This window comes from Bison bison, unplaced genomic scaffold (genome assembly GCF_000754665.1).
Source record: "Bison bison bison isolate TAMUID 2011002044 unplaced genomic scaffold, Bison_UMD1.0 scf7180017864235, whole genome shotgun sequence".
Lineage (NCBI taxonomy): Eukaryota > Metazoa > Chordata > Mammalia > Artiodactyla > Bovidae > Bison > Bison bison.
Genome location: NW_011494807.1, coordinates 3,285,857 through 3,300,740, shown reverse-complemented (window position 1 = coordinate 3,300,740; position 14,884 = coordinate 3,285,857). Strand labels below are relative to the sequence as shown.

General features: G+C 44.7%; 1 protein-coding gene across 1 annotated transcript; it reads left to right on the top strand.

The window, feature by feature from the left end:
• The first annotated feature begins 6 nt into the window (after positions 1 to 6).
• Positions 7 to 14,246, top strand: PPIC (peptidylprolyl isomerase C (cyclophilin C)). Its single transcript, XM_010846293.1, has 5 exons — positions 7 to 80; positions 5,230 to 5,343; positions 6,088 to 6,181; positions 8,901 to 9,085; positions 13,504 to 14,246. Exons 3-5 carry the CDS (start codon positions 6,139 to 6,141, stop codon positions 13,630 to 13,632), a joined length of 357 nt encoding a protein of 118 aa, XP_010844595.1. The 5' UTR covers positions 7 to 80; positions 5,230 to 5,343; positions 6,088 to 6,138; the 3' UTR covers positions 13,633 to 14,246.
• Positions 14,247 to 14,884: the final 638 nt, after the last annotated feature.

The window sequence follows — 14,884 nt, the reverse complement described above, 5'->3', positions numbered from 1 at the left end:
TTTGCGTGGGGCTCAGCGCCCTCGTCCCGTCCGCGGGAGCCTCGGGCTTCCGCAAGCGAGGCCCCTCGGTGACGGCCAAGGTGACCGGGCAGCGGGCAGCAAGTTCTCCTCGTGCCGCCCGGGGGGATGGGGGAGCTTTGGGGACTGGAACCTCAGGGTCAGGGGCGGCGATCAGGGGGCTTCCCAGGCGCAGAGGATGGGAGGCGGCCGCGGGGCTAGGTGGTAGTGGTGGGGGTCCCCGCGCGCGCGTGAGGCGGGGGCGCCCTCGCTCTCCTGGGAGACTTTAGGGGCGCTAGGCCGAGCGCACCCCCCGCCGCGGGCTGTCTGAGCGTCATCTCCTGGGCTGGTGATCCGACGTGGCCACCAGCCCGCGAGCTGGGAGAAGCTTCCGGAACCGGTGAGCCCGTTCTCTAGGGAGGAGACAGCCGAGGACTTCCTTCGGCGTGGCGGAGACTTGGGAATAGAAGCAGGAAGAAGGCAGGAGGGCGAAGGAGGCGCGCTGCGAGAGGAGGGGTTGGAGCTGGGCCGCCCCCGCGGATGTCACCCGGCCTCTCAGAGCCCCAGGTCCAGCCCCTGTCGCTTGGGGTAGGGTAGGCGTTACGTGGCCTTGCTTAACCAAGGACTGTCCTCCCTTTCGTGTTTAGGAACCACCATCAATCCCCGCCAGGGAGGGAGAGGTGCGCTTTTCAGACTGGGGAGTAGACACAGGGCTTGGGATGCTGCTGAGCGAGGCCCAGGAGGCCTCTGCATGACTGAGGCCAGCCTTTCAATCTCGATGGGAGGTGGTGGGGTGGAGATCTGCCTTAGACTGCCTCCTTAGAGCTTCGGGTCTTTTTTCAGCACGTTTACCCAAGGTTAGAAGATAATGGGAGGACGCCCGGAGAGACAGAGGGAGGAAAGGAGTGATTTGGTGCCCTTGATCACCACTTCTCGAAAACCCACTGGCAGGAGTGTCTTAGAATCTGGAAGAAGGAGCAGCTGCAGGTGGTCTTAACAATCGGTCCCCTGTCTGCCAGAAGAAATGACAGTGTTGGGTGCTTCAGCAGTGCTCCTCCACTGCAGACCCCACCGGAGGAGCGGGGATGACACGGGCAGGAGAGGTACAGCCCAACACCTGATGTAGCCTAAGAGTGAAGAGTGAACAGGAAGGCCCTGCTGCCGGGGTGCGGTGATAAACTGTGGTTGGGAACCTCAGGGAGAGGGGAAGAACAGTGGGGCTTCTTAGCCAGGGTGCATTCACTGAGTGAGTTTTCATGCACTCTAGGTTTGGAATAGTCACTTAACACTATCTCCTTTTTTTCCCCACCCCATTTGTCATTAAGTTCTAAAAACTCACTGTGCAGGCACGTCCTGCCACAGATTCGACTCTGCTGAATTACTTTTTCAGTGGGGGCATTTTAAGACAACTACTCCGTTGGGAAGTGGAAATATTCAAAATGATTTCTCTGAGCGTGGACAAGTAGATGAATTGGCCATCACTCTAGTGTATTGTATGTTTTCCCCAGCAGTCTTCAGCTTTTCCTCTGATAGTGTTTGAAAACAAGAATCTGTAAATGAGAGATATGAAGTGCTGTCCCTCCCAGGGCCCTTTCTTGTCTGTGAATCTTGCTGCCAGCCACCACCTCAGCCTCCTGCCCAGTCTCGGAGACTCACTGGTCTCAAAATCCACCCAGTTGGCATTTGCACCCTTGCATTTTCCAGCAGATGCCATGGGCTCTGTACAGCATCAGGCATCTGAGAGTGTAGAAAATAATGCTGCCATCTTTGCAGCTGTGCTCAAGTCACAGGTTGCTGTCACTTTCTGCAGTTCTCAGAGTGGCTAAGAGGCTTCACCTGAGATAATAACAAGTTACCAAGAATGCCTGAGGCTCCTCCTCTGTAAGTGGAAATAGAAATAATACTTGCTGGCATATTAGATGTGATAGAGCAGGTAAAGTGCTTAGCCCTGATTGAAGTTCCTGATTTAAGAGGTCAACTGTTAGTGTTATTTGTGTTATCTTATTAATCCTCCTGCAGCAGGGCAGGTACAGATGAGCAGGGGCTTGGAGTTGCCCAAGGTCCCATGGCCAATAAGTGGTGGAGCTGGTTTGAGAACAGTTTCCTTGACCTCGCGGCTCCAGCACTTGGGTGTCTTCCCCAGTTACTTTGGAAATGGAAGCACAGTTAACCCTACAAGGGTTTGGGGCAGGCTCTGTGAGGTCCTCTTGCCTCTTCCCCTATCTCTTCCCACCCTCTGCTGCTGCTGCTGCTAAGTCACTTTAGTCATGTCTGACTCTGCGCAACCCCATAGACGGCAGCCCACCAGGCTCCCCCATCCCTGGGATTCTCCAGGCAAGAATACTGGAGTGGGTTGCCATTTCCTTCTCCAATGCAAGAAAGTGAAGTCACTCAATCGTGTCCGACACTCAGCGACCCCACAGACTGCATTCCACCAGGCTCCCACCCTCTAGTGCCCAAAATTTTCAAATGACTTTCAAGGGCAGCCTCAAGGGAAAAAAGGAGGGACCAAGGGGCCAGCTCTTGAAGTGCAATGTGGAATTTAAGCGCCATCTTTTCCAGGAAGCCTGCTCTGATATCCACAGATAATCACCGCCTCTAACCATGACATTTTATCTGTACATACCTTCTTGTAAAGCTTGACTTCCCATCACAGTGACTATCTCTGTGCTTCCTCTTCTGTGGGACTTTGCAGCCTCATCCCTTTCACAGGGCCTGTTCCCAAGGACAGGTAGCAAAGTCAGAGACAATCTCAGGGTACGAGGGTTTGCCTGGCAGCCACCCCAGGCCCACCTTACCCTCTGTTTAGGTGTGCGTGTGCCCTGGTCTTCATTCAGTATTGCCTGACTTTTTTTTTTTTTAGTACCTGCTTCAGCTGACACTGTGCTGGGCACTGGGGATCTAAAAATGCCATTTCCACCCCTTCAGGTAGAAATTGCCTAGACAGAGAGAGCCACATTCATGACAAATGGCAGTCCAAGTGAATGCAGCTTCAAATTGAAATTCTGTCTTTCGTGTTCCTAGTATTGCCTAACAAAACTTGGAACTCTTAGCCAGATCCTTCCTCCGCCTTCTGAAATGGGTGAGAGTCTTCCTTCCCAGCTGGTTGTGGTCAGAAGGGTTGTGTTGCTTCTCTGCACATGGATCCCTTTTCCTGCCTCAGTGCTTTGGTTCCAGAAAGAACTGCCAGGTGGGGTTTGTGCCCATTCTTGTCCCCGGAGGCTGCTCCCCTCCTTCCAGGCTGGCATCCCATCACACCTCTGTCTGGATGCCTTCCCTCAGCCCTCAGCATCCCTCCAGCACACTAGTATTCAGTGTTCTTGGGGTCCTTGTCACCCACAGCCTTGTGCTATGGCTGTTCATGTACTTGGCCTGTCTCTCTCCATAATCTCCCTGAGGACAGGGACTTCCTCCACTTGTACCCTTACAATGCCTTCTGCAGAGATCTTTGACAAGTATTTAATAAGATTTGATTTTATCGTTTCCATTAGAGTTAGGGAAACTCTGCTGTATTTTCATGCCATCATGCAAGAAGTTGAAGGACGCTGTGGTTTGGGAAAAAACATCGTATTAATACGTGTGCTAGGCCGCATGTAGGAAAACAAGATGGTTATTGGAGAGTTACGCTGGGTGACACAGACACTTTTTCTTCATCTTTTCATGCTGTCCTCCCATATTTTATTCTCTTTGCTGTTGAAATGTTCACAGGCTTTCTTTTCTCTTCTTTATTTTAAAAGTCTGGCAGGCTTATGTGGTGCTTCCTTATGGATTACATACCCAGTTCTTGTCTTGGAGCCTCTTCATTATTGCCTGTTACTGAATTTACTCCTTGGTTTGGAAATCCCTTTGGAGAACTGCTTCTTTGACCCAGGCCGCATGCCAGGCTCTTGCGGGCATTAATAGAGCTTCCTGAATCGTCCTCCTTCACTGCACTGCCCAATCTCAAGGGCCTGGTCTTTTATGCATTCTCTAAACTTTTACCACGTAAATAATAGTTTTTTGTAGCTCTGGCCATGTAAAATTGCAAAATGCCATATGGAACACTAAATATCACATCATTCTGTGACAGACGTCCTGATGTATTGGCAGAGGCTCTTGTCTTGAACTAAAGCTTGACAGTCTTTACTTTGCGATTTTTCCAAACTGTATGACATCTTTTCTCTTTGACACCTTCTTAAATTTTTTTAAAGCCATCTCTTGAATGTCTTTTTTTTTACCCATTCAAATAGTGAATTGGTTCATATAATCTAAACTTGCTAACAGAATGCCCTTCGACTCTGCGGCCTTTTCAAACGTTCTGTCTCGAAATTATCTTAACACAGTGATTTGTGAAGCAGAACGTATATAATTGCGTTTTAGGTGAAACAGTTAAAAAAAAGTCCAAGAGAACTTTTAAGGCTTATCTGCAAAGAAAGAAGTGACTGACTTCTGGAGTTGTGCTTGCTCTCTTCTGTTTTAAAATGCTGTGACAGAGAAAGGGCACATTCTACTTGGGCAACTTTGGGAGCGTGAGGACCGGATTCGGTGTCTTAAGTGTACGGGGTAAATGGTTCTGTCAGGACCAGCGTGCGATGTTTGCTGTGCTTAGGACGCAGCAGAGGCCCGCATGTCTTAATGTGTTTGGACGCGACTGGCAGGCCTTTTGGAGCAGGGCTGTGTGTTTTGATCATCTTTCACAGCCCCCTTGACAACAGACATCTATTGAGAATTCATTGGGAATTTGGTGCTGCTCGAAGTTACAAAAAAATAAATCTGGACGGTTAGACTATTTATTTCCTCACCAGTTTTTTTTTTTCTCCTGCCAAGACTGGAGAGCATCACCTTTCAGAAGAGCAGTAATCTCCACTCTCAACCCCTAGCTTTGTCCACAGAGCTAGGAAACGAGGCGACAGCAGTGTGTGTCTGGGGTACCTGGGGGAGAGGAATTCTTGAAGACGTTACTGGCTCATTCTGACAGTACTGAGTCCAACTTTAAACCCAGTTCTTAGCACAGTGTCTGACCCAGTGATGGTGCTCCATAATGGTTTGGTGAATGAATATTTGCGAGGGAAATGCACCCACAAAGATGGTTTCAGAACTCCCTTATCTCTTGCTCCTTCACCCCCTCCTTTATAAAATGCTGGTGGCCGGGGCCTCACACGTGGGTCCGTTCTCAGACTGTCACGTGCACTCACCTTGTACTGTGGCTTTTCCACAGTGTAACCTTGTGTTCCGCCTTTCAACCACATGCAGGTCTTCTTTGACGTGAGGATTGGAGATAAAGATGTTGGCAGAATCGTAATTGGCCTCTTTGGAAAAGTCGTGCCCAAGACTGTGGAAAATTTTGTCGCTCTGGCAACAGGAGAGGTATATTTCAGTTTTATCCCCTTTAACTGTGCACAGAATTGAATCTTCCTCCTTTTAAGCCAAACATACAGATGTATCCTGGGGGTTGAATGGAGAGAATAGTATGGAAACATATACACTACCATATGTAAAACAGATAACCGGTGAGAATTTGCTGCATGACTCAGGGAACTCAAACTGGGGCTCTGTGACAACCTAGAGGGGTGGGATGAGGTGGGAGGTGGGAGGGAGGTTCCAGAGGGAGGGCACACATGTATACCTATGGCTGATTGATGTTGATGCATGGCAGAAACCAACACAATATTGAAAAGCAATTATCCTCCAATTAAAAACAAACACCTTTTTAAAAATGTAAATGTAAAAAAAAAGTTGTACCTGGGAAAATAAGTATTAAATTAGTAGATGAGATGAACCCAAGACATCTAATAATATTTTACTTTGTTTTTCTATAAAATCTGTATTCTTTAAGCACTCAGTTTCCTCAAGGTTCTAGAAAGTGAAAGTCATTAAGTGAAAATGCAGACTTCTTTTTACTTGTGCATGTTAGTATTTTACTTCCATAGTTAGTTATTTTTCAGTCAGCTAATGATAAATATCTGTCAGTAAACTATTGTAGGTACCTACTTTAGTTCTGTAGATATTGTGTGTAATTTTCTCATTTTGTCATTTCCAGATAAACACTGGGGTTTATCTTACAGTATGGGTTATATCTGCTTGTGTATTCAATTGACATAATCTCTTTAGAAAGGATATGGATATAAAGGAAGCAAATTTCATCGCGTCATCAAAGATTTCATGATTCAAGGAGGAGACTTCACCCGGGGAGATGGCACTGGTGGTAATGTTGTCTCTTAAACTTTTCCTTTCCTGCTTACCCAAGTGAAACCTAAGACTAAGATGGTATATTTGCCCAGCATATTGAACTCTCAGCTTCAAGGAACAAAGTCAAAAAGACAAACTAATTCTTCCAGAAAGGTAAAGAGTTTTTGGTTGGGGGGGGCCTCATCTAACAAAATCTTGGTAGGTGCGAATGAGTGAGGCCTCCTAATTTTAAACAGTCTTTGCTTGGGTGTTCATTATCCTTCTTTAGTGGAGATGTATTCATTTAGTAGGCTGTTTTGCAGTTATGACAATCCTAGACTCCTGGTAGGTAGCAATATGGAAAGATGTCTGTCATAGCAAGGAGAAGTAGACTGAGAAACCGTGTGCCCTGGAGGGGGACAGCCAGCTGCAGAAGTGCATTTTGCCGGCGGGGGTGGGGGGTTGGGGGGGAGTCCAGAAGCATCATGCCAGAATGATGAGACTGGTATTTAGGTGGCAGGATCACAGGTGAATTTACCTCCTTCTTTCAGAATTCTCTTTTTATCATCAGCTTTTGCAGTAACAAAAAATTAATAGACCACTTGTCACAATTATAGTATAAATTAATTTTTATCAACACCATTAGAATTCAATAAAGAACTCATAATTCAGTTTACAGAATTTCAAATATATCTGAGCTTATTGTTTCTCATTGAGGATTCCAGCTGCCCAGCTCCCTGGTCTGTCTTTTCCTCATAAATGTAGTGAGTTCTTTTCCTGAACATACATACAATATGGAACTACACCGCATTTTTATTTACTTCAGGTTTAAGATTTTTAATTCAGCAAATACTGGGTTTGGTAGATAGTAAATGGCTAATGTTTTAAAGAAACAAGCCATTTTCAAACACTATTGTTACTTTTATGTTTATTGCAATGGTTTTTTAAAATAACAAAATGGCTGTCATTAAATGCTTGGATTTGCCAAGACACCGGTGGAGATGCTGCTCGGTATGGGCATGTAGATTGGATCAGAGGAACGTGCTCAGGTTACTTAGTTGAATGGGGCTGCTGCAGAGCTGGGTCTCGGGTGGAAAAGCCTGCAGTTCCGGTGCTGGTCCCCTGAGGACTGGCACTCCACCGTCCTGCCTGGGCCCCGGCAGGAATGGTGATGGAACTTCCCTGTGTTCTCTCTTCTGTTCGTCTTTCTTTCTCTCTCTGCTCTCTCTGCCTTGTGTGTGTGTATGTGTGTGTGTGTGCGTGTGTGCACATGCACCGGCATGTACAGAATTAAAATTCTCTGAGTTTTGGAGATAGGACCTTTTGGATCATTTAAATTTAGCCTAGACCTCTCTGTAGGCAGAACTTTCCTGCCAGGCTACTTCGTATGTCACTTACCAACCAGCTATAAATTGCTTACCTTTGGTATTCACTTCTGGTCCTTCTAACTGAGCCAGGATTGGATTTTTTTTTTTTTTTTCCTTAGGAAGGTGAATTATATTTGACCTCTTCTACCAAAAAAAAAAAAAAAAAAAAGGCAGGGTTCTTTAAATTATTAAATATTAATTACTCAAATAAATATAAAATAAGGGTTACAAAGGAGTGAAGTTGTTAAAATATCCAGTTATTATTTAGAAGCTGTATATCCCAAGATGTACACCTTAAGATTCACAAAATGTCCTTAGTATTCCTCTACGGCAACACTTTCTAGATAACCTGTTTGAAAAGTTAACTATGCTAGCTATGAAGAGGTTTTGGTTGTATAAAATGAAGAAAAATGCCCATGTAAGAGCCAAGTCTTAAGGAACTTTTTTGCCTGGTCCTTCACAAGTACTGCATAGTAAGAAGGAGATAACATGAGAGCTAACTGAGCCAGGACTTTAAGGTTGGCCACTGATGGATAAGGTGCCCTGCAGTGCAAAAGTTGGGTGTCACAGGCACTCAGGGTTGGGGGATGGAGCAGATGGTCTGAACTGATGTTTTATGGGGAAAATGTGCTGTGCTAGATCTCCAGCCCCTATGCCTGCCTCTGGCTCAAGGCTGGCTCCCTGGCTGCTCCCAGTTGCTGTCACCCTCTGTACCCTGAAGTCATCAAGCCTAATGACTTCCAGGCTGGCACTATTCTTCTTAGTACTGAGGCTCTAAGTGCTTAGAGAACCAGAGTTGGAGCCAGAAGTTCAAGTTTTACTTTTTTCAAGTTTGATAAGCTCCCATTTGATAAGTTTGATAAGTTTCCCGTTCACAATGGAAATGAGAGAACCTATCCTATAGGACTGTTATGAGGATTGGCTAAGGGTGTATATTAAGTGTATATTGCAGTTGGCTTGGCTGCTGAGGTATGAGTGACCCAGGACAAGTGACCTGACCCTCAGGACAGAGATGGGGTCACTAGGATGGCTTACCCATCATTCCATCAGACATTACCATGCCATCCTGCCCTTCCCTTCCTTCTCATTTCAAAGTGAAATCACTGACTTGCTTGGTCAAGGTTTGGGTGTTCGTTTGAGGCCAGAGGGCACCTTACCTTCCTGTGTGATACTTAAGGCTTTTGTTTGTGTCTTTTGGTCCCTGGTGCTCTGTTTCCTTAAGGAGTAAATTTTATCTTCTGCTTAATTGCTCTTGTATCTTTTCCTCATTCCCATCTTCTTCTATAGGGTTCTCTTAAGCAGTTCTACTCAAACCTTATACTTGCCTTTGAAGAATTTACTTTTGTAAAACATCTGTTGACTCTACCCTTTTTGTTTTGTCTCACCCAGGTATAAGCATTTATGGTGAGACATTCCCAGATGAGAACTTCAAACTGAAGCATTATGGCATTGGGTGGGTCAGCATGGCCAATGCTGGGCCTGACACCAACGGCTCTCAGTTCTTTATCACCTTGACCAAGCCCACCTGGCTGGATGGCAAACATGTGGTATTTGGAAAAGTCCTCGATGGAATGGTAACTTGATATATTATTTTTCCTCATTCAAAGCTTTATAATGAAAGTACTCTTAGTGATTTGCTCTCAAATTATGCTTCTTGGAGAGCCATAATTATATGCTGACTGGCCTCTTCAAAGGTGAATAAAGTATATATGGTATGTGGGTTCAGACCCTGGGTTGGGAAGATCCCCTAGAGAAGGGCATGGCCACCCACTCCAGTGTTCATGCCTGGAGAATCCCATGGACACAGCAGCCTGGTGGGCTACACTCCATAGGCTCACAGAGTCGGACATGACTGAAGCGACTTAACACACACACACACACACACACACACACACACAGTATTTTAATTGTTAGGAGTATTGGAGCAGAAGCTGGGGGAGAAGTTGAGTCCTTAATTTATCATACTATTAGATATAATTGGAAAGCCATTTTAATGTAACCAAATGAAATCCTGTAGGTACAATGAAATATCATTAAACTTAGAAAGGAAATCCTGTCACTTGCTAGAACATGGATAAATCTTGAGAATGTCTTGCTAAGTAAAGTAAGCCTGTCACAAAAAGACTGTATGATTCCATTCAAATGAGGGATCTAAAGTAGTCAAGTACATGGGAACATAAAGCAGGATGATGGTTTCCAGGGGCTGGGGAATGAAGAAATGGGGAGCTGGTGTTCAATGAGCATAGCTATGAATCTTCAGTTTTACAAGATGAAAAAACTCTGGAGATTTGGTTGCACAATAATGTGAATATGCTTAAACTAATGAACTTAAAGTTACACTTAGAAGTGGCTAAGCTGGTAATTATATGTTATGTATTTCTTGTGCTCAGTTGCTCAGTTGTGTGTGATTCTCTGCAACCTCATGAACTGTAGCCTGCCAGGCTCTTGTGTCCATAGGATTTTCCAGGCAATAATACTGGAGTGGGTTGCCATTTTCTTCTCCATGTGTTCCTTACCACAATTTAAAATATTTTTAAAACCCTGAGCCCATGTAGTTCAGTACAGATATAAGTCACTTTCAGAGGCACACAGTATAATCACCAGAATTCCTAAAGAGAATTCAAATTTATGCTCCTGTGTCTCAAAGAACATCAAAGGGGCCCAATTCATAATCCACAGGAAGAATTCTTAAAATCCTCATTCCCTTCCACTCCCTGCATTTCTCCTCCTTAGCAGCTGCCCAAAGATGCTCTTCCAGCTCCTCAAGTGGCAGCTGTAAGGTCTGCCCAGTACAACCCTGGAGCATCCTCGAGTCCCTTCCCTCTGCCATATTTCATTGTTTTCATGCGAACTCATCCAAACATAAATAAACTAATCTCACTCACTGTAGTTTTTCCACAACTTCTACCTGTTATTCTGATTCTACCCAACTAAAGGGCAGGTACTGAGCTGGCTGACTCAGAACCTCCTTTACAAGGCAAAGATGTGTTCAACCAGAACTGTCAAATAATTCTCATTGGCAAGTGGGATAGGGCTTCCGAGGTGGCTCAGCAGTAAAGAATCTGCCTGCCAGTCCAAGAGATGCAGGTTTGATCCCTTGGTTGGGAAGATCCCCTGGAGAAGGAAATGGCAACTCACTCTAGTGTTCTTGCCTGGGAAATCCCACGGACAGAGAAGTCTGGTGGGCTACAGTCCACAGGGTCCCAAAGAGTTGGACAAAACTTAATGATTAAATAACAAGCGGGATGAGAAGCAAATGGGGCAAACACCTGTCACTTAATATATCACTTTAGGTCCCGTCACAGTGAAGGACATGCCTACATTTTCATGAGCCAGTGTCCTCAAAAGAATGTATTCTCGAATAGCAAGGAATCCTAGTCTCCAGCCTCTTACTGCTTTTTAAATGAGCTAAACATAGACATGCATGTGTTAAAACAGTTTGGAGTTTTGACTGCTGAGTCTAATCAGATTCCAAGTATTTTAAATGTAAACTGATTCAAGTGAGCATTTTTAAATACAACATAATGCTTCCCTTGTGGCTCAGATGGTAAAGTATCTGCCTGCAATGCAGGAGACCCGGGTTCAATCCCTGGGTCGGGAAGATTCCCCTGGAGAAGGAAATGGCAACCTACTCCAGTGCTCTTGCCTGGAAAATTCCATAGACAGAGGAGCCTGGTAGGCTACAGTCCATGGGATTGCAAAGAGTCGGACATGACTGAGCAACTTCACTTTCACTTTCACTTTAATGCTAGGCTGTAAGAAAAATGAAGAGTATGCATCTGGGGCTTCCTTCTTCTGGTCATGGTTTTCCTTCCAGTCTTCTGGATCTTATGTCTTGGTGCCCTGGTTTGCTGTATTAACCTCCCTCCACTATTGGCATGCATCCTGGAAGATCTGCTTCCTGGTCCTAGACAAAGAGTCCTGAACATTTTATGAGTCATATAATACTTTGAGAAACTATTGAAAACTATAAACTGTCTCTAGAAGGAGAATAAGAAAGTGTGTGTGTCATACAGTTTCAAGGAATTTTCACAATCTCCTGACTTCCACCCCCTGAACCTCCAGAGATTGTCTAAGTGGTTTTCTTAACACTGGACCTCACCCCAGACTTGTAGAATCAGAACCTTCACAGGTGGGCCTGCAAACAAGCATGTTAAAAATTGTGGTCAAATATGGCACCCCACTCCAGTACTCTTGCCTGGAAAATCCCATGGACGGAGGAGCCTGGTGGGCTGCAGTCCATGGGGTTGCTAAGAGTCGGACACACTGAGTGACTTCACTTTCACTTTTCACTTTCATGCATTGGAGAAGGAAATGGCAACCCACTCCAGTGTTCTTGCCTGGAGAATCCCAGGGACGGGGGAGCCTGGTGGGCCGCCGTCTATGGGGTCGCAGAGAGTCGGACACGACTGAAGTGACTTAGCAGCAGCAGCAGCAGCAGCATACCCAACATAGAAATTTCCATTTTAACCATTAAATAAGCAGTTTATAACCTGCCACAGGTAATTCAGGTATGTAGCTGCTGCTTTAGGTACACATAGGCACATATGAAGCCACACACACAATCTATTTAGAAATATGTATTATTATTAGAAGAATGCTGATCTTTTATCTTAAATTAATTTGGATTAGCTGACACCATGTCCAAAGCACTGAGAAACTTTGTTGCTATTTTGTTTCAACCTATTTTAGAAACTCATTAGAGATCTACCAGCTTAGTCCTCGGAGAAGGCAATAGCACCCCACTCCAGTACTCATGCCTGGAAAATCCCATGAACGGAGGAGCCTGGTGGGCTGCAGTCCATGGGGTCTCGAAGAGTCAGACACGACTGAGTGACTTCACTTTCACTTTTCACTTTCATGCACTGGAGAAGGAAATTGCAGCCCACTCTAGTGTTCTTGCCTGGAGAATCCCAGGGATGGCGGAGCCTGGTGGGCTGCTGTCTCTGGGGTCGCACAGAGTCGGACACGACTGAAGCGACTTAGCAGCAGCAGCTGCAGCTTAGTCCTTGCCTTGTATGAGACAGAGTGGTCCATGGGCTGTGAAACCATCCAGAGTAGAGAAAGGGGTCTTTATACCACCGGTGGGGTAGTGAGTGAAAGTCACTCAGTTGTGTCTGATTCTTTGTGACCCCATGGACTATACAGTCCATGGAATTCTTCAGGCCAGAATACTGGAGTGGGTAGCATTCCCTTCTCCAGGGAATCTTTCCAACCCAGGGATCGAACCCAGGTCTTCCGCATTGCAGGCAGATCCTTTACTGTCTGAGCCACCAGGGAAGCCCTTGGGGTAGAGATTACATTAGTATCAGACTCAACCTGTAGATTCAGCTTCCCAGGTGGCACTAGTGGTAAAGAATCAGCCTGCCAATCAATGCAGGAGATGAGACGCAAGAGATGCAGGTTCAATTCCTGGATTAGGAATATCCCCAGGAGGAGGAAATGGCAACCCACCCCAGTATTCTTGCCTGGAGAATCCCATGGACAGAGGAGCCTGGCAGGCTACATACAGTTCATCAGGTTGCAAAGAGTCAGACACAACTAAGTGACTGGGTACACACACGTACAACATGCAGATCACTGGAGTCAGCTTCTGGCAAACCCAGAACTGGCTCCATTACTAAATCTGCTTTCTGGCTCATTTTCTTATGCTTAGACCTCTTACAGAGTGGAGCTGAAATTATCTCAAATTCCATGTTAACTCGTAAGTTGGGCTGTAACAAGTGAATAGAAATAGTTTTTATTAGAGCTAGGTTGCTAATAAAAAGAGAGGAAATACACAAATATGCCCCCTGAGCAGCAAGCTTATAGGTAAATTTTACTGTTATATATCGATTTCCTAAGTTTTCCATAGTTAGCTTGCATTGTTTTTGTAATCATAAAAAATGAAAACTTATTTCCCACTAGGGCTCAGACTTCACATTGATTTTACCTCTTGATCATCGAAGTTGCTGGTCAGAAGTGATCCATGGGTCTCCTTTTCTCTCACCAGACAGTGGTCCACTCCATAGAACTGCAGGCAACTGACGGGCACGACCGCCCATTCACCGACTGCTCCATTGTCAACAGCGGCAAGATAGATGTGAAAACGCCCTTTGTGGTAGAGGTCTCTGACTGGTGATGCAACTGGCAGATAGCAAAGAACACAGTCTGGCAGGGGGGTGTGTGTATATGGGCTGATTCTTCAAAGTTACTGTTTTGTTTTGTTTTCAACTTTGTTCTGTTTTCCACTCCAGATTACAGAAAGGTTATAACAACCAACCACTCAAAATTTAATTACCATGAATTTTGGTAAATCACTTGTTTGGGGACTTGGCACTTAAAAGACTTATCCCTTTCCTCCAGTGGTGCTATTTTTAAACTAGAAACTTTGTATTTGGTATCTTCTTTGGAAGAACAGACACACAATCATTACCTTGCTGGATTAAGTGTGATCCCCAAATTGAGTGATGCTGAAGGTTTGTTCGAAAAAGATGGAGACAAGAAGTGTATTATTTTGTATTCAAACAGAAATTCTTTTCAAAGGGAGATTTGATTAGTATTATCTATGTCACAGGGACTTTTACCTTTGAAAGGTGCTTATTCTCTATATTAAATACTTTTTATATAAATCAATTATTTTTGAAAGACATTTTTTAACCTAAAGTTCTTTTTAAAAACTAATGTACAGAAATATATGCATTTTAATGTCACCAGTGAACAGATTAATAAAGGTTTTGCAATTCAAAATATTAACACAACTGGATAATTTGTGATAAGAATGCACAGAAGTGATGCCCATCCACATTCCAGACACTTGAGCTGATTATTCACCCATTTTTTACTCAATGTAATATGTTTAAAAAGTTCATTGGCGTCTAGTTGCCACAGAAAGGAATCTTTTTTTTTTTTTCCACTTACATAATAGGGATGGAAGATTCAGGCTATACTTAAACTGGATGGGAAAATAAAATCCTATTGGTGGCTCTTGTTGTAACATACCTGGCTGTACCAGAGTGTACCTAATGTCTGTTCAAACGGGAGTGGTAGGTATCACAGAACGATCCCATTGCTTTTCCTGCAGGGCTCAAGCTGTGAGTACCCTAGAATTCCATCTCTTGAGCACTGTTCTAAGAAAACTGCTTCAATGAGAGATAAGATGATGAGTATTTGTACTGTTGATGGGGGTGTTAATTGCTGCAAGCCTCCTAAAAGCAGTTTTTCATTATTTTTCCCCCCAAAATTCATTAAAATCCCTTTAACATGCAAGTTTTGAGTTTGGGAACACAGCAGTGGACAGGGACTGGCATCATGGAATTGACGTTCTAGTGATGAAGACAGATTAAATGAGGTGCCATATAAAAGGGTGTTGATACTGTAGAGAGAACATAACA